Below are 17500 nucleotides of genomic sequence, written 5' to 3' on the forward strand. Positions count from 1 at the left end.
ATTTGACTGCGGCCATGCTGGAGCACCGCCTTTAATCGAGCAACTCGACCCCGGGACTTATTCTTTTGTAAGCCCAGTACTTATTCTATCGGTCTCTTTTGCCGAACCGCTAAGTAACGGGGACATAAACACACCAGCATCGGTTGTCAAGCAATGCAAGGAGGACAATCACAGACACAAACACACACACGCATATATATATATATATACATATACATATACAGTTTCTGTCTACCAAATCCACTCACAAGGCTTTGGTTGGCTCGAGGCTATAGTAGAAGACACTTGCCCAAGGTGCCACGCAGTGGGACTGAACCTGGAACCATGTGGTTGGTAAACAAGCTACTTACCACACGGCCACTCCTGCACCTATATATATTTTTGTTATAATATTTGTTATTCTACCAGATATATACGTTTTATTATTTTGCACATTACTTAATCATCGGTATATTATTGCTATTTTATATTTAATATTTCTTTTATATGTAATTTTCTAGATGGTGTAGTTTAATTGTTCATTTTGAATCGATAAAATGTGTTTTTTTCTAATTTATATATATATATATTGGCCTGGTGCAGCCTTCGGGCTTGCCAGACCCCAGTTGAACCGTCCAACCCATGCTAGCATGGAAAGCGGACGTTAAACGATGATGATGATGATGATGATGATATCGTTTTTGGATTTCGTTTGCAAGATTCTTTATGTGGGTTCGTGTGCTGAAGCATTTTTGTTGTGTCTGGGGAGGGTCATTCTCTTTTTGTGCCTTATAATTTAACACTCTCACAGGTAAAATTTCCACTTATTTCCTATTTTTATTTTCCTAAGAGTTTACTCTTACTCTTTTACTCTATTACTTGTTTCAGTCATTTGACTGCGGCCATGCTGGAGCACCGCCTTGAGTCGAGCAAATCGACCCCGGGACTTATTCTTCGTAAGCCCAGTACTTATTCTATCGGTCTCTTTTTGCCGAACCGCTAAGTGACGGGGACGTAAATACACCAGCTAAGGGGACAAACACAGACACACAAACACACACACACATATATATATATATATATATATATATATATATATATATATATATATATATATACATATATACGACAGGCTTCTTTCAGTTTCCGTCTACCAAATCCACTCACAAGGCTTTGGTCGGCCCGGGGCCATAGCAGAAGACACTTGCCCAAGATGCCACGCATTGGGACTGAACCCGGAACCATGTGGTTGGTTAGCAAGCTACTTACCACACAGCCACTCCTGCGCCTATGTTCGTTGCATCTTGCAACCTTTTCAATTTATAAACAGAAATAACATTCAGTTGAATTAGTTTCTTAAATTGAGGCACCAAGCCAGTTCGGTATAGTCCACGGAGCTTGAAGTTTGGTGAACAAAATGCAAATAAATAACAAGGATGTCCAGCTATCAATGCATTAGGACCGTTTCATGCATGGCTCCATTTAATCGACCAATGAAAAGCTAAGACTCTACTCCCTGGAGAGAAGACGGGAGAGGTATGCAGTAATATATGTCTGGAAAATCCTGGAAGAAATTGTGCCAAATTTTGGCATTGTAAGCTACACCAATGCTAGAAAGGTCCCAGCAATGCCATCACGCTTCAGGACCAGTTACTGCAACAGCCTGGGTTTCAAGGGCCCACAGTTTTTTTAATATTCTCCCAAAGAGTCTGAGGAACTTGCACAAAATAGATGTAGCGGTTTTTAAATCAAAGCTGGACCTCTTCCTGTCGAGAGTCCCAGATGAACCTACCTTGCGGCAAGAGGTGCAAATGAGAGTAGCTATATCAAACTCCATTCTTCACCAAGTGCCACATATTAAAGGAGGCTCCTAGTAATAACAGTGTAGCACAAAACGGCGGTGCACCAGCATGGCCACAGCTCTGAACTGAAACTAAAAAAGGTAGATGACCATATAGTTTTCCAACATAAAGGATAAACCGTTTTTAGCAAATTTGCATCAATAGGCGCAGGAGTGGCTGTGTGGTAAGTAGCTTGCTAACCACCCACATGGTTCCGGGTTCAGTCCCACTGCATGGCATCTTGGGCAAGTGTCTTCTGCTATAGCCCCGGGCCGACCAATGCCTTGTGAGTGGATTTGGTAGACGGAAACTGAAAGAAGCCTGTCGTATATATGTATATATATATATATCAAAATCAAAACAAATCAAAATAGATGAACATCAATGGAATTTGTATCTTTGTGGTACCAGTGCCGGTGGCACACAAGAAAACCATCCGAACGTGGCCGTAGCCAGTACCGCATCGACTGGCCTCCGTGCTGTGGGCACGTAACAAACACCATCCGATCGTGGCCGTTCGCTAGCCTCGTCTGGCACTTGTGTCGGTGGCACATAAAAAACACCATCCAAGCGTGGCCGTCTGCCAGCCTCGTCTGGCACCTGTGTCGGTGGCACATAAAAAACACCATCCGAGCGTGGCCGTTCGCCAGCCTCGTCTGGCACCTGTGTCGGTGGCACATAAAATCACCCACTACACTCTCGGAGTGGTTGGCATTAGGAAGGGCATCCAGCTGTAGAAACACTGCCAGATCTGACTGGCCTGGTGCAGCCTTCGGGCTCCCCAGACCCCAGTTGAACCGTCCAACCCATGCTAGCATGGAAAGCGGACGTTAAATGATGATGATGATGATGTATGTGTGTGTGTGTTTGTCCCCCTAGCATTGCCTGACAATCGATGCTGGTGTGTTTACGTCCCCGTCACCTAGCGGTTCGGCAAAAGAGACCGATAGAATAAGTACTGGGCTTACAAAGAATAAGTCCCGAGGTCGATTTGCTTGACTAAAGGCGGTGCTCCAGCATGGCCGCAGTCAAATGACTGAAACAAGTAAAAGAGAGTAAAGAGAGTACTAGAAATCAAAATAATTACATTGTTTATGTTGAGTGTGTGGGTGGTGGTGGAGGGGGAAAATTTATTAAGAAATTATGGAATAATTAGAGATTATGGAACTGTATTAAGTAGCCACTTGTTGATAGTGTCTATGGAAATAGTAGCAAAACAGATGAGATCAGATCAAAGATTAATACAGAAGGTTTTAATAATAATAATGAAATCATTGTATACAGTGCTCAGGTGCACCACAACTTGTCAGAAAGTGCATATAAAGTACATGCAGTAATGTAAAAATGTCTGGAAAGCGAACAATGCATGAGTCAGATAGATGCCTGTGTGTGTATGGAGGGGAGAAAATCAAGTGTAGTGTTGGCAAATCTCAGGAAGCATGGAAGTTTTGAAGGATGCAGTGCTCCGACAACTAACAACTGATGCCGGCAGTTTGTTCCATGCTTCAGCGTGTGTATGGAGGGCAGAAGATCAGGTGTAGTGTTGGCGAATCTCAGGAAGCATGGAAGTTTTGAAGGATGCAGTGCTCCGACAATTAACAACTGATGCCGGCAGTTTGTTCCATGCTTCAGCAGCTCTTAGCGTGAAAAAATGTTTCCTGAAGTCATGGGAGCTGTGCTGTTTTCTGACTTTGTAAATATGTCCACGGGTGTTAGACAGGTGGAGTTTGAAAAGGTGCTCAGAGTTATTGTTTGTACGATGGTTACAAAGTCTATTTTCTATTGATTCTTGTATTAGTTTTCCTAAATAAACTTCTTTTTATAGAATCAATTTGTTGTTTATGTAAAGTATCTCCACCTGCTGGGAAATGATCCACAGATTTATAGCTCAAGATGTAGTGTCACCACCTAGCTGACTAATAGACTTTATACTCCAATATTGAGGGTTTAATTGTAACGAGTCAGACTGTAAGCTAACCTATAGACACAACACAATGACTGTTGTTAGGTTTATTAATTTCAAGAACATTCAGCTCTAAATAACACGTTAGATAAATTGAATTTTCCAATATCAATGTTATCTTATGCAAGACTAGCAGCACAGCCCGGCGTTGCCCGGGTATGTAAGAGCCCCTAGTAGGCAACGACTAATCCCAATCTAGTCCTTTCCCTCTAGGGAAGGAAGGCGCATGTGTAGGTTGCAATGTCTTCTCTTCACTCAAATACTTCTGTGTATACGACGTTCTTAGCTGTCCCTTTGGGCGAAAACATGAAAACATCATTGCACCTCCCAACGCATGAACAGCCCACGTACAGCCCAGAAAATGTGTTGCATATAAAAAGCTTAGATTCTCAACCCTATGTCAAATTTATCGATTTTTTCAGAACTGAGGGAACTTTTCAAAATTTTCGCTGTGTCAGTTTTGAATTATGACATTGGGCTATGTGTGTGTCAAGTTTCATCAGAATCGGTTGAAAGCCGTGGTCAGGGTGAGGGTACAACCTGACAGACACACAGAAACACAGACAGACAAACTGCCGTTTATATAGAGAGAGATTTTAGAACCATCAACCTTTTGTATATTGTTGTTTAAGTTTTATTAAACCTGTTTTACTTTCTTACTTTTGATATCTTTTATTTAAAAGACATGGACATCAATGAGATCATGAAAAAAATTTTTTCTGGTGACATTGAAGCAGTGAAAATCTTCATAACTGAGCATCCAGATGAAGTAAGTTGTTCTGTTTATTTCCTTCTCAAATTTGATTGCTTGTTTCTTATTTTATACACAATATGAAATGTTCCGAAGTAATCACATACATTTGTCCATAATATTTCATTTCTTTCTTCAACTCTTTCCTCTAATCCTCATCATTGTCACTTTTTATATATAGACTAGCAGTATCGCCCGGCGTTGCTCAGGTTTGTTTTGACCCTTTAGAATTGGAATTTTTGAATAGTAAAAATTTTGCATTATGTAGCTTGTTATTCTCTTTAAGTGAACATTTTTCTGGTAGAAATACACCGAACAATGGCGACACATCAGTCAAAAAATCGTTAAAAATAGGGATTTTCATAGAAAAAAGCACCTTCTTGATGTAAATTACTTTTGGTGTTAACATGGTCCGGTTTGAATTTTTTCTTCTACGGAAGGAAGAGCAAGGCTTCTTCTATCATACTCTCAATTTTGGTCAACTTGCGCTGCAGGGACTCGGAGGAGATAGTGTTAGTTGAAGGCTAACAAACCTGCCATACACAGACAACTTCAGCTTTATATATATATAGATTTAACCAAACCTTGAAGCATGCTAGAATTAAGAGAATGTGAGTGAGAGAGAAACCCATCCTCACACACTGCAATGGTGTATTCTGACAGGAAATATTCAACCCAAGAGATGAGGGAAAGATGGAGTTAGTAGATGGATGGTGACTTTGTCAAGAAGTCCTTTTGCTACAAACAGTTGAAGGTTTTACTGATGTCAAGGGCCTCATCAATTCTTTTGCAGAGTTTATCAAACATACGAAAATACTGGTGTGTCACGTAGGAATCAGGCCCCAACTTGATCTGGCTTTATAAAACTGTACTGGTGTTCATTGAATAGAGAAAGATACCCAAAAGGACAAAGATGGTGGTTGTTTGTAGCTTTTTACTTCATAATTGAAATATTATAAGTTAGGCACAGGAGTAGCTTGTTTACCAACCACATGGTTCCGGGTTCAGTCCCACTGCGTGGCACCTTGGGCAAGTGTCTTCTACTATAGCCCCAGGTCGACCAATGCCTTGTGAGTGGATTTGGCAGACGGAAACTGAAAGAAGCCTGTCGTATATATATATGTATGTATGTGTGTGTGTTTGTGTGTCTGTGTTTGTCCCCCTAGCATTGCTTGACAACCGATGCTGGTATGTTAACGTCCCTGTTACTTAGCGGTTCGGCAAAAGAGACCGATAGAATAAGTACTGGGCTTTCAAAGAATAAGTTCCGGGGTCGATTTGCTCGACTAAAGGCGGTGCTCCAGCATGGCCGCAGTCAAATTACTGAAACAAGTAAAAGAGTAAAATATGAAACACGAAGAATGTGTACCTGAGTTTGTCTGAAGCCATGTATTAAAGGTTGAAGCGGTGATGCATCAAATATTTACTTATTGTATGGATGAGGTAAATAGTCACCCATTTCATTACTAGGACCCAGAGCTTAATTAAATCTTACCTGATATTAATTGAAATAACATTAAATAGGTCCACAATATTTTTATAAATCCTCTCTGTCTATTTTCTTCGCATTTTCCTTATGTTAAACGGAGTAATAACTGAAGTGGTTTGTAGTTGTTTAACGTCTATTTCTAGCGTACAGGCGCTGTCCCTTCAGTACCCTTTATTATAATTGTAATTTTTATGATTATACTTTGAATACAAATTAACCAATATGGTCTTGTTGGTACGCTGGCCACTGATAAATCACTAATTAATGACTTTATCCTAATTATATATATATATATATATATATATATATATATATATATATATATATATACATATATACTTTATTTAAAGCAGCAGAAAATTCAACAAAACCTGTTACTCTGTGTTTCACGTTCCCATTCATCGGACAGTTTTTGCTATATATATATATATATGTGTGTATGTGTGTGTGGGTGTATGTGTGTGTGTATATATATATATATATATATATACATACCGGAGTAAACACATAAATGTGAAACAAGGTGGAAAAAAGAGTACTCAATTACCAGTGGTAGAGTAATATGCTTTATTTAAAGCAGCAGAAAATTCAACAAAACCTGTTACTCTGAGTTTCCCGTTGCTGTTCATCGGACAGTTTTTTTTTTGCAACGGGAAACTCAGAGTAACAGGTTTTGTTGAATTTTCTGCTGCTTTAAATAAAGCATATTACTCTACCACTGGTATTTGAGTACTCTTTTTTCCACCTTGTTTCACATTTATGTATTTACTCCGGTATATATATATATATATATATATATATATATATATACACACACACATACACACACACACATACATATATATATACATATGCATATATATATACATATATATATATATATACATATACAGAGAGAGAAAGAAAAAGGAGAGAGAGAGGGAGACAATGATAGGGGTCTCTCAATCACTTGGGAGGTCAATAACTTTGAATAACTCATTTGAAACCTTGAACTCTCCTACAATCTATGCCAACGTGGGATGCGGAAGTAAAATGATGATGATGATGATGACGATGATGATATATATATATAATACAAAATGGGACAAGCACGCAAAACATCCGGACAACTAGGTGATACAAAAAGGGACAACAAAACATCCAGACAGACGTTACAAAAAAAAAAACAATGACGGGTCATTCAAAGCTTTTTATCCTCAGTCAAGAACCGGATCATCCTCGCAATTTCGGCTGATTAATCTTGAGATTGGTCCAATCTGGCCAGCCACAAGGAAAAACTAAGCTAAAAGCATTAGATTCCTTGGAAAAAAGCATCGAATGTATACAAAAACAAGGACGGAAAAACAGACGATGTTACACGAATATAAATACAAAATACAATTAAAAAACAATATATATATATTTAGGCGCAGGAGTGGCTGTGTGGTAAGTAGCTTGCTAACCAACCACATGGTTCCGGGTTCAGTCCCACTGCGTGGCATCTTGGGCAAGTGTCTTCTGCTATAGCCCCGGGTCGACCAATGCCTTGTGAGTGGATTTGGTGGAACGGAAACTGAAAGAAGCCTGTCGTATATATGTATATATATATATATATATATATATATGATTGATTGATTCTAGTTTCAGCTCACGAGCTGTGGCCATGCTGGGGCGTGTGTATATGTTTGTGTTTCTGTGTCTGTCCCCCTAGCATTGACAACCAATGCTGGTGTGTTTATGTCCCCGTCACTTCGCGGTTCGACGAAAGAGACCGATAGAATAAGTACTGGGCTTACAAAGAATAAGTCCCGGGGTCGATTTGCTCGACTAAAGGCGGTGCTCCAGCATGGCCGCAGTCAAATGACTGAAACAAGTAAAAGAGTAAAGAATATATAATTATATATATATGTTAGTATGTGTGTGTTGTTCATGTTTCTTGTCTGTCTTTCTTTTTCTTTTCCCTCTTTTCCCATTTATGCATCTCCCTTACGTTTTGTCTGTGTGTCGGTCTCCTTTGATTTATTTCAAATGTCGTTACTGTCTTCCCTTCAGATAAACCAAACTGACTCAGATGGCAAAACCTGCCTCATGACTGCCTGTAAATGGGGCTACACAGACCTGATAAACTTATTGATAGATTCTGGAGCTCATCTGGACACGCGAGACAACATATATCGCCGCACAGCTTTGCATTATGCTGTCTCTGGGTAAGTTCAGAGTTCACTAAAATCTTCAGATCTCTTTTACTCTTTTACTCTTTTACATGTTTCAGTCATTTGACTGCGGCCATGCTGGAGCACCGCCTTTTAGTCGAGCAAATCGACCCCGGGACTTATTCTTTTGTAAGCCCAGTACTTATTCTATCGGTCTCTTTTTGCCGAACCGCTAAGTGACGGGGGACGTAAACACACCAGCATCGGTTGTCAAGCAATTCTAGGGAGACAAACACAGACACACAAACACATACACGCACGCATATATATATATATCTATATAATATATATATACATATATATATAATATATATACATATTATATATATATATATATAATATATATATATATATATATATATATATATATATATATATATATAGAAGGAGCTTCTACAGGACTAGAACTGTTTCATTCAAAAGAAATCATCAGAGCTTCCTGATGATTTCTTTTGAATGAAACAGTTCTAGTCCTGTAGAAGCTCCTTCTATATAATAAATTAATTTACTCTGCTATGTATTGAGTACCTTATTTACTGTGGTTAACCCCGACTCAACCCGGGACCTACATATATATATATATATATATATACATATATACGATGGGCTTCTTTCAGTTTCTAAGTGACAGGAACGTAAACAAACCAGCATCGGTTGTCAAGCAATGCTAGGGGTACAAACACAAACACACAAATATATACACATACATATACATATATACGACAGGCTTCTATCAGTTTCCGTCTACCAAATCCACTCACAAGGCATTGGTCGGCGCGAGGCTATAGTAGAAGACACATGCCCAAGGTGCCACGCAGTGGGACTGAACCCGGAACCATGTGGTTGGCAGACAAGCTACTTACCACACAGCTACTCCTGCGCCTGTTTTGTTTCTAAATTTCTTCCAATTCCAGACAGCTTAAATATCCAAAGATGCCATAGTTGTGGCAGTGTGACCTGATGACAACATAGCAGTAGTCGAAGGTGGCGAGATGGCAGAAACATTAGCACACCGGGCGAAATGCTAAGCGATATTTCGTCTGCCGCTACGTTCTGAGTTCAAATTCCGCCGAGGTCGATTTTGCCTTTCATCCTTCCGGGGTAGATTAAATAAGTAGCAGTTACGCACTGGGGTCGATGTAATCGACTTAATCCGTTTGTCCTTGTTTGTCCCCTCTGTGTTTAGCCCCTTGTGGGTAGTAAAGAAATAGGTATTTCATCCGAGGTCGACTTTGCCTTTCATCGTTTCGTGGTCGATTAAATAAGTACCAGTTACGCACTGGTGTCGAGGTAATCGACTTAATCCGTTTGTCTGTCCTTGTTTGTCCCCTCTGTGTTTAGCCCCTTGTGGGTAGTAAAAAAATAAGAAACGTTAGGACGCTAGGCGAAGCACTTAGCAGTATTTCGTCTGCTGCTACGTTCTGAGTTCAAATTCCACCGAGGTCGACTTTGCCTTTCATCCTTCCGGGGTCGATTAAATAAGTACCAGTTACGCACTGGGGGTCGATATAATCGACTTAATCCGTTTGTCTGTTTTTGTTTGTCCCCTCTATATTTAGCCGCCTGTGACAATAAAGAAATAAATATACGACCAGGGCCGGCCTTAAGCCGATTGGACCAATTTCTCCCAATCGGGCCTCACGCCGAAGAGGGCCCCGTGCTTAGGAGGGCCACATTCTCTACTGTGATATTTCATAAAGGTGGTCTTTTAGAAAAATCTACAGCGCAGGAGTGGCTGTGTGGTAAGTAGCTTGTTTACCAACCACATGGTTCTGGGTTCAGTCCCACTGCATGGCACCTTGGGTAAGTGTCTTCTACTATAGCCTCGGGCCGACCAAAGCCTTATGTGTGGATTTGGTAGACGGAAACTGAAAGAAGCCCGTCATATATATGTATATGTATGTGTGCGTGTATGTTTGTGTGTCTGTGTTTGTGCCATCCAACATCGCTTGACAACCGATGCTGGTGTGTTTACGTCCCCGTCACTTAGCGGTTCGGCAAAAAGAGACCGATAGAATAAGTACTGGGCTTACAAAAGAATGAGTCCCGGGGTCGATTTGCTCGACTAAAAAAAGGCGGTGCTCCAGCATGGCCGTAGTCAAGTGACTGAAACGAGTAAAAGAGTAAAGAGTAAAAGAGTATCATCATTCAAAAAAAAATAAATAAATAAATAAATAAATAAAAAAATAATGGAAGGAAAACCCATACTTTCCACACTTTAGCGACATAAGATATCAAAAGCCATTCATCCAACACTGAAGACATTTATTGCATTTTCAGAGTGTTTGGGTGAATCGTATCTATTATATGTGTGCGCATGTTTGTATAATAAACTAGCAGTATCGCCCGGCGTTGCTCGGGTTTGTAAGGGAAATAACTATATAAACATTTTTAGAGAGTTATAGCCAAAACATAGCAAAAAAAATGCATTAAAAATGAAAAAAAATGATGGTAATTTTTTTTAAAAATCGTTGACTCCATCGTAGACATTTTTAGAGAGTTACTTCCCTTATATAATAGCGAAAAAATGCATTAAAAATGGGAAAAAATGATGGTAATTTTTTTTAAAAATCGTTGACTCCATCGTAGACATTTTTAGAGAGTTACTTCCCTTATATAATAGCGAAAAAATGCATTAAAAATGGGAAAAAATGATGGTAATTTTTTTTTAAATCGTTGACTCCATCGTAGACATTTTTAGAGAGTTACTTCCCTTATATAATAGCGAAAAAATGCATTAAAATGGAAAAAAATTTATGGTAATTTTTTTAAAATCGTTGACTCATCGTAGACATTTTTAGAGAGTTACTTCCCTTATATAATAGCGAAAAAATGCATTAAAATGGAAAAAAATTATGGTAATTTTTTTTTTAAATCGTAGACTCATCGTAGACGCGCGCTAATACCCAGAAGAGCTCGATATCAATCACGACTATAAGATACCCGGTTTTGGTTACACTGCACCGCAAAATGTGGGAGTAGTTAGGAATCTAAATCATAGGAGACAGACAGCACAGAACCTCACATTTATATATAAAGATATGTTTAATTTGGGGGAAACTTTTTATTTCAATAAAGGGTATTTTATATAAATATATATCATACAGCATGGAGTTTTGTCAGTGGAGAGGTCGCGGTTTCAAACGGACGGAAATATTTTGACACAAATTAAATTTGAATATTGAAGTGAATCTAACGGTTTTCTGTGTGTTTTTAAATGGCTTATAAACACCTTCCACGCTGCAATTATGTTTACACACACACACACTAGTAAATGCGCCCATCCTTTGGATGGTGAAATTTATTATCAGTTTATATTAAATTAGCCAACAGTTAAAAGTCGTTTCAAATTGATAAGCGTAAAATGTTTAATTACCAATTTCTTTAAATAATAAATAAATGCGCCCTTTTAAAGCCTAGCCAGGCTCATGGGCCCGGTTTCCCGGTTTCTATGGCGTATGTGTTCCCCAGCAGGACGGGACACCATTCCATCGCAGCGTTACTCATTTTTGCCAGCTGAGTGGACTGGAGCAACGTGAAATGAAGTGTTTTGCTCAAGAATACAACGCATCGCCCGGTCCAGGAATCGAAACCACAATCTTACGATTATGATGCTGACACCCTAACCACTAAGCCACGCGCCTCCACACCAATTGCTTTGGCAGTTTATAAATGTGGTACTAAGAAAATTGTGGAGGCGCAATGGCCCAGTGGTTAGGGCAGCGGACTCGCGGTCGTAGGATCGCGGTTTCGATTCCCAGACCGGACATTGTGAGTGTTTATTGAGCGAAAACACCTAAAGCTCCACGAGGCTCCGGCAGGGGATGGTGGTGATCCCTGCTGTACTCTTTCACCACAACTTTCTCTCACTCTTACTTCCTGTTTCTGTTGTACCTGTATTTCAAGGGACCGGCCTTGTCACTCTCTGTGTCACGCTGAATATCCCTGAGAACTACGTTAAGGGTGCACGTGTCTGTGGAGTGCTCAGCCACTTACACGTTAATTTCACGAGCAGGCTGTTCCGTTGATTCGGATCAACCGGAACCCTCGTCGTCGTAACCGACGGAGTGCTTCCATCCACTAAGAAAATTAGATAATGACTAAATTGTTTTGAACGCAAATTTGGCTGCTAGTAATAAATGAATGTCCTTGAAATGAGATCGCCATTGCAGTAGGCATTAGAGATCTTATATCTTACTTGAAGCATTTTGTATCATGTCCTTATTTTTCTCGTAATATCCGACACAGCTTTTTTCAATGAAAGTCATAAAGAAAAGCAAACATTTTTGATGATTGCTGTGTAAGGGAGACAATCAATTTCTGACTTTTACGTACGGTGTAAGGGAGACAATCAATGTTCGCAAAGCGTACAACTAAAATATTGCTTTAGACATGACAGAGAGAGAGAGAGAGGAGAAATAGAAAGACAAAAAAAGACGTCAACAAGAAACTATGGCTCTACAACCAGCCAGGAACAGTCTTCGCTACATTTGCAGTACCTGCCAAAGGGAGTGTTTGTCCAGGATAGGACTACACAGTCACAGCAGGAAATGTATCAGGACATGAAATATAAAAGCCGGACTAGACTACTTCATGCGCAACTCCATTGTCTCCCGAGACAAAAAGGATGCCAACAACAACAACAACAGACATAGAACAGGACTGTCCCCCCATCAAAGGACCGCTAAAACGAGTTTGACCTAGGGTTAAACCTTTCGGCTTTAGAAGCCTCATTTCTCCATAACACCCCATAAAAGAAAAATCTAAATGGTGTAGAGCCATTTGCGAAACGTAAGTGATGTATTTGCCAAGTGTATACGAAATCGAATGAAAAATATCGATTTTACGTGAGATCAACAGACTATATAATATACATTCAACAATATTAAGGAATGGCCTTGATAGGCCATTCGACCCACTAGAAAGAGCAGCTAAACTCAAACCGCTAAATAGTTGTAATTCAGAAACCAAAGGAAAATAAAAACATTTACCCTTATTGTTGAATGTATATTATATAGTCTGTTGACTATTTTTTCTTTCTCACTGGACCGCTGGTGGCAAAAAACTTCTCTTGAATTTTTTTGCTACCCTGATATTGATTAATTAATGATTTTTTGGCTAATTCTGAAGTTAAATCAGCAGTTTATATTTGCTGCTGAGAAGCTGGCGCGGTGACGGTAGATTTTGAAAATTTAGAATATATATTCTCGAGGCGTCGATGCTGTCGCCTCGTGGATATATATTTCCCTGGCTTCTTTGCTGACGAGACAGGCCAGTGGCAAATAGATTTAATTTAATTTAATTAAATCGGTTTGCCAATATGTATGTCGAAACTATGCATAGTCCAAAGATGATAAGGGTAAATGTTTTTTTTTCCTTGATTTCTGATTACTACTACTATTTAGCGGTTTTGAGTTTAGCTGCTCTTTCTAGTGGGTCGAATGGCCTATCAAGGCCATTCCTTAATATTGTTGAATGTATATTATATAGTCTGTTGACTATTTTTTCTTTCTCACTGGACCGATGGTGACGAAAATTCTCTTGAATTTTTTGCTACCCTGATATTGACTGATATATATATATATATATATATATATATATAATATATAATATATAATATAATATATGTGTGTGTGTGGTGTCTGTGTGTGTGTTTTGTGTCTGTCACCCCAACATCAGTTGACAACCGGTGTTTACGTCCCGTAACTTAGCCGTTTGGCAAAAGATACCGATAAAAAAGCTTACAAAGAATAACTCTTGAGGTCGATTTGTCGACCAAAGGCGTTGCTGCTGTCAAATCACCTAGACAAGTAAAAGAGTAAAAGAGGATATATATATATAACGGGAAGCTTTATGAAAATAGACAAAAGACGAAGGCAGGTGGAAACAAACGAACAATTGTATTAGTATGGCGCGCTCAGGAAATATAAATAAAACAAATATTATATATGTATATATACGTATATATGTATATATATGTATATAAATATATATATATATAATATTATATATATTATATATATATTATATATATATATTATATATATATATATATATATATATATATATATATATATATATAGATATAATAAATATATACATATATAATATAATATGTACATATATATAGACATTGCCAGGATGGCGACAAAGTGCAGACGACTGGCTTGGTGGATCCTAAGAACATTCAGAACCAGAGATAAGGAAACCATGATGGTCCTCTGGTGGACATTCGTCCTCAGCCGCCTGGATTACTGCTCACAGCGATGGTCACCCACCAGTGTAAAATTAACAGCGGACTTTGAAGCAATCCAGAGAAGATTCACAAAGAAGATCGTCTCTTTGCAACAGCTCAGCTACTGGGAAAGGTTGAAACAGCTAAGACTCTACTCCCTGGAGAGAAGACGGAGAGGTATGCAGTAATATATGTCTGGAAGATCCTGGAAGAATTGTGCCAAATTTTGGCATTGTAAGCTACACCAATGCTAGAACGGGACGACACTGCATAGTGCCAAAGATCCCAGCAATGCCATCACGCTTCAGGACCAGCTTCTGCAACAGCCTGGGTTTCAAGGGCCCACAGCTTTTTAATATTCTCCCAAAGAGTCTGAAGAACTTGCACAAAGTAGATGTAGCGGTTTTTAAATCAAAGCTGGACCTCTTCCTGTCGAGAGTCCCAGATGAACCTACCTCATGGCAAGAGGTACAAATGAGAGTAGCTATATCAAACTCCATTCTTCACCAAGTGCCACATATTAGACGAGGTTCTTCGCAATATCAGTGTAGCACAAAACGGCAGTGCATCAGCATGGCCGCAGCTCTGGGCTGAAGCCAGAGAAAAAAATGCACGTATATTCATATATATATATATATATATATATATATATATATGTATGTATGTATAAAAATTATATATAGAAATACAAAATGGGACAAGAACGCAAAACACACAAAGAGACGACACAAAAAACGGACGGGTCATTCGAAGCCTCTAATCTTCAGTCAGGAACCGGGTCATCCTAGCAATTTCAGCTGATTATACATATGTATATATGTATGTATTTTAAATGGCTTAATTTTTGACTTGGGAATAATTGTATATCTGAAGTAAACGTACCATGTCGATGTCTCTCACGTTTCTGTCTTTTACTTTCAGGCGTCAACTTCAAGCTGTGACGATCTTAAAATCCCGCGGGAGTGACGTGAACGTGAAGGACAGATATGGTGACACTCCTCTCCATTTGGCAGCGTGGAGGGGGAAAGAATGCAAAGATATTGTGGCAACGTTATTACAGACAAAAGGAGAGAGTGTGCTTGAGGTTAGTCACGATATGTGTGTATATGTACGTGTGTATTCATGTATATATATATATATATATATATATATAGCCACTACTACATTTCTTCTCTCCTTGTTTTTTTCTGTGTTCCTTTCTGTAGAAGAGCGTAGGCTCGAAACGTAAAAGCCTTTTTCTATTCCTGAGCGTTTTATTAATACATCTGTTGTTTTGTACACCACCTGTCTTCGTCTTTTGTTTTTTTCGTAAACTCTCCCAATTTAATATATATATATATATATATATATATATATATATATATGCATATATATAATATATATATATGCCTTATATATATATATATATATATATAATATATATATATATATATAGCCGTGATAGATCGTTAGCCACTACACATATTTTTTCTCTCTTTGTTTCTCTCCTTGTTTTTTTTTCTGTGTCCCTTTCTGAAGAGGGCGTAGGCTCGAAATATAAAAGACATTTTCTATTCCTGAGCGTTATACTAATACAACTATTTGTTTTGTACATCACCTGTCTTCGTCTTTTGTTTTTTTCGTAAACTCTCCCTATATATATATATATATATATATATATATATATACTATATATATATATACATATATATATAGTCGCCATGATAGATCGTTAGCTACTACACACATTTTTTCTCTCCTTGTTTTTTCTGTGTCTCTTTGCGTAGAAGAGTGTAGGCTCGAAACGTAAAAGACTTTTTTCTATTCCTGAGCGTTATACTAATACATCTGTTTGTTTTCTACACCACCTGTCTTCGTCTTTTGTTTTTTTCGTAATCTCTAACTATATATATATATATATATATATATATATAATCAAAATAAACAACAAGAATGACTCCGGTAATTTGGTACAATCGTTTCTTACTGCATCATTTTATTAAATGTTGTAAGTATTACAACAGATTTAAGATGCTGAGTACTCATCAGCCAATTATTGAGGTTTTCCATTAATACAAACATTTTCAAATCAAGTGGCAACATTATAGAGAAGGTAGATATATAGACAAAGATGTGGATTTAAATTTTAAGAACATATGAGGTAGTGAAGTCCTTCCATTGACTGACCAATATATATATATATATATATATATAGTAGAAATATGTTACGAAAAGAAAATATAAAATACACGTGGAAATGTAAAGGTAAAATATGAAAAATCAACGAAAATGCACATTGCAAATAAAAAAGGCTATTTATAACAGGTAACGACAAATATATACATATATATATATATAATATATATATATATATATTACAGCGTACGTACACCCTATTCTCTTATGTGTATGTAAACATCCTATATATATATAATATATAATATATATATATATATATATATAATGTGTGCATTATGTGGTCGATTGAGCTGAAAATATGCACACCCATGTTAAAAGTGCTGGCGAGTTTGCATGGCAACTATTTTTTCCTCAAATGAAAGGCATGACCTCTAGGACACTCATGTTATAAAATGTGGCCCGAGTAGACCTGAATGAAATTGGGTTATATTAACCAAAATATGTATGTATATATATGTATATATTTGTCGTTTCCCGTTATAAACAGTCTTTTTTTTATTTGAAATGTGCATTTTCGTTGACTTTTCGTATATATATAGCGCAGGAGTGGTTGTGTGGTAAGTAGCTTGTTTACCAACCGCATGGTTCCGGGTTCAGTCTCACTGCGTGGCACATTGGGCAAGTGTCTTCTACTATAGCCTCGGGCCGACCAAAGCCTTGTGAGTGGATTTGGTAGACGGAAACTGAAAGAAGCCTGTCGTGTATATGTATATGTATGTGTGTGTTTGTCCCCCTAGCATTGCTTGACAACCGATGCTGGTGTGTTTACGTCCCCGTTACTTAGCGGTTCGGCAAAAGAGACTGATAGAATAAGTACTGCGCTTACAAACAATAAGTCCCGGGGTCGATTTGCTCGACTAAAGGCGATGCTC

The 17500-nt window shown here is 38.3% G+C and overlaps 1 protein-coding gene across 2 annotated transcripts in view; it reads left to right on the forward strand.

Annotated features, from left to right (window-relative positions):
- The window catches only part of LOC115225283 (E3 ubiquitin-protein ligase MIB1-like), an 85731-nt gene that overhangs the window by 34744 nt on the left and 33487 nt on the right, over window positions 1-17500 (forward strand). For both annotated transcript variants that reach the window (XM_029796221.2, XM_036514406.1), the window contains exons 3-5: window positions 4467-4552; window positions 8055-8209; window positions 15372-15534. In XM_029796221.2, coding sequence (XP_029652081.1) covers window positions 4469-4552; window positions 8055-8209; window positions 15372-15534 — 402 coding nt within the window. In that variant the 5' untranslated portion in view covers window positions 4467-4468. The remainder of the gene's footprint in view (window positions 1-4466; window positions 4553-8054; window positions 8210-15371; window positions 15535-17500) is intronic.

This window comes from Octopus sinensis, linkage group LG27, assembly GCF_006345805.1.
Source record: "Octopus sinensis linkage group LG27, ASM634580v1, whole genome shotgun sequence".
NCBI lineage: Eukaryota > Metazoa > Mollusca > Cephalopoda > Octopoda > Octopodidae > Octopus > Octopus sinensis.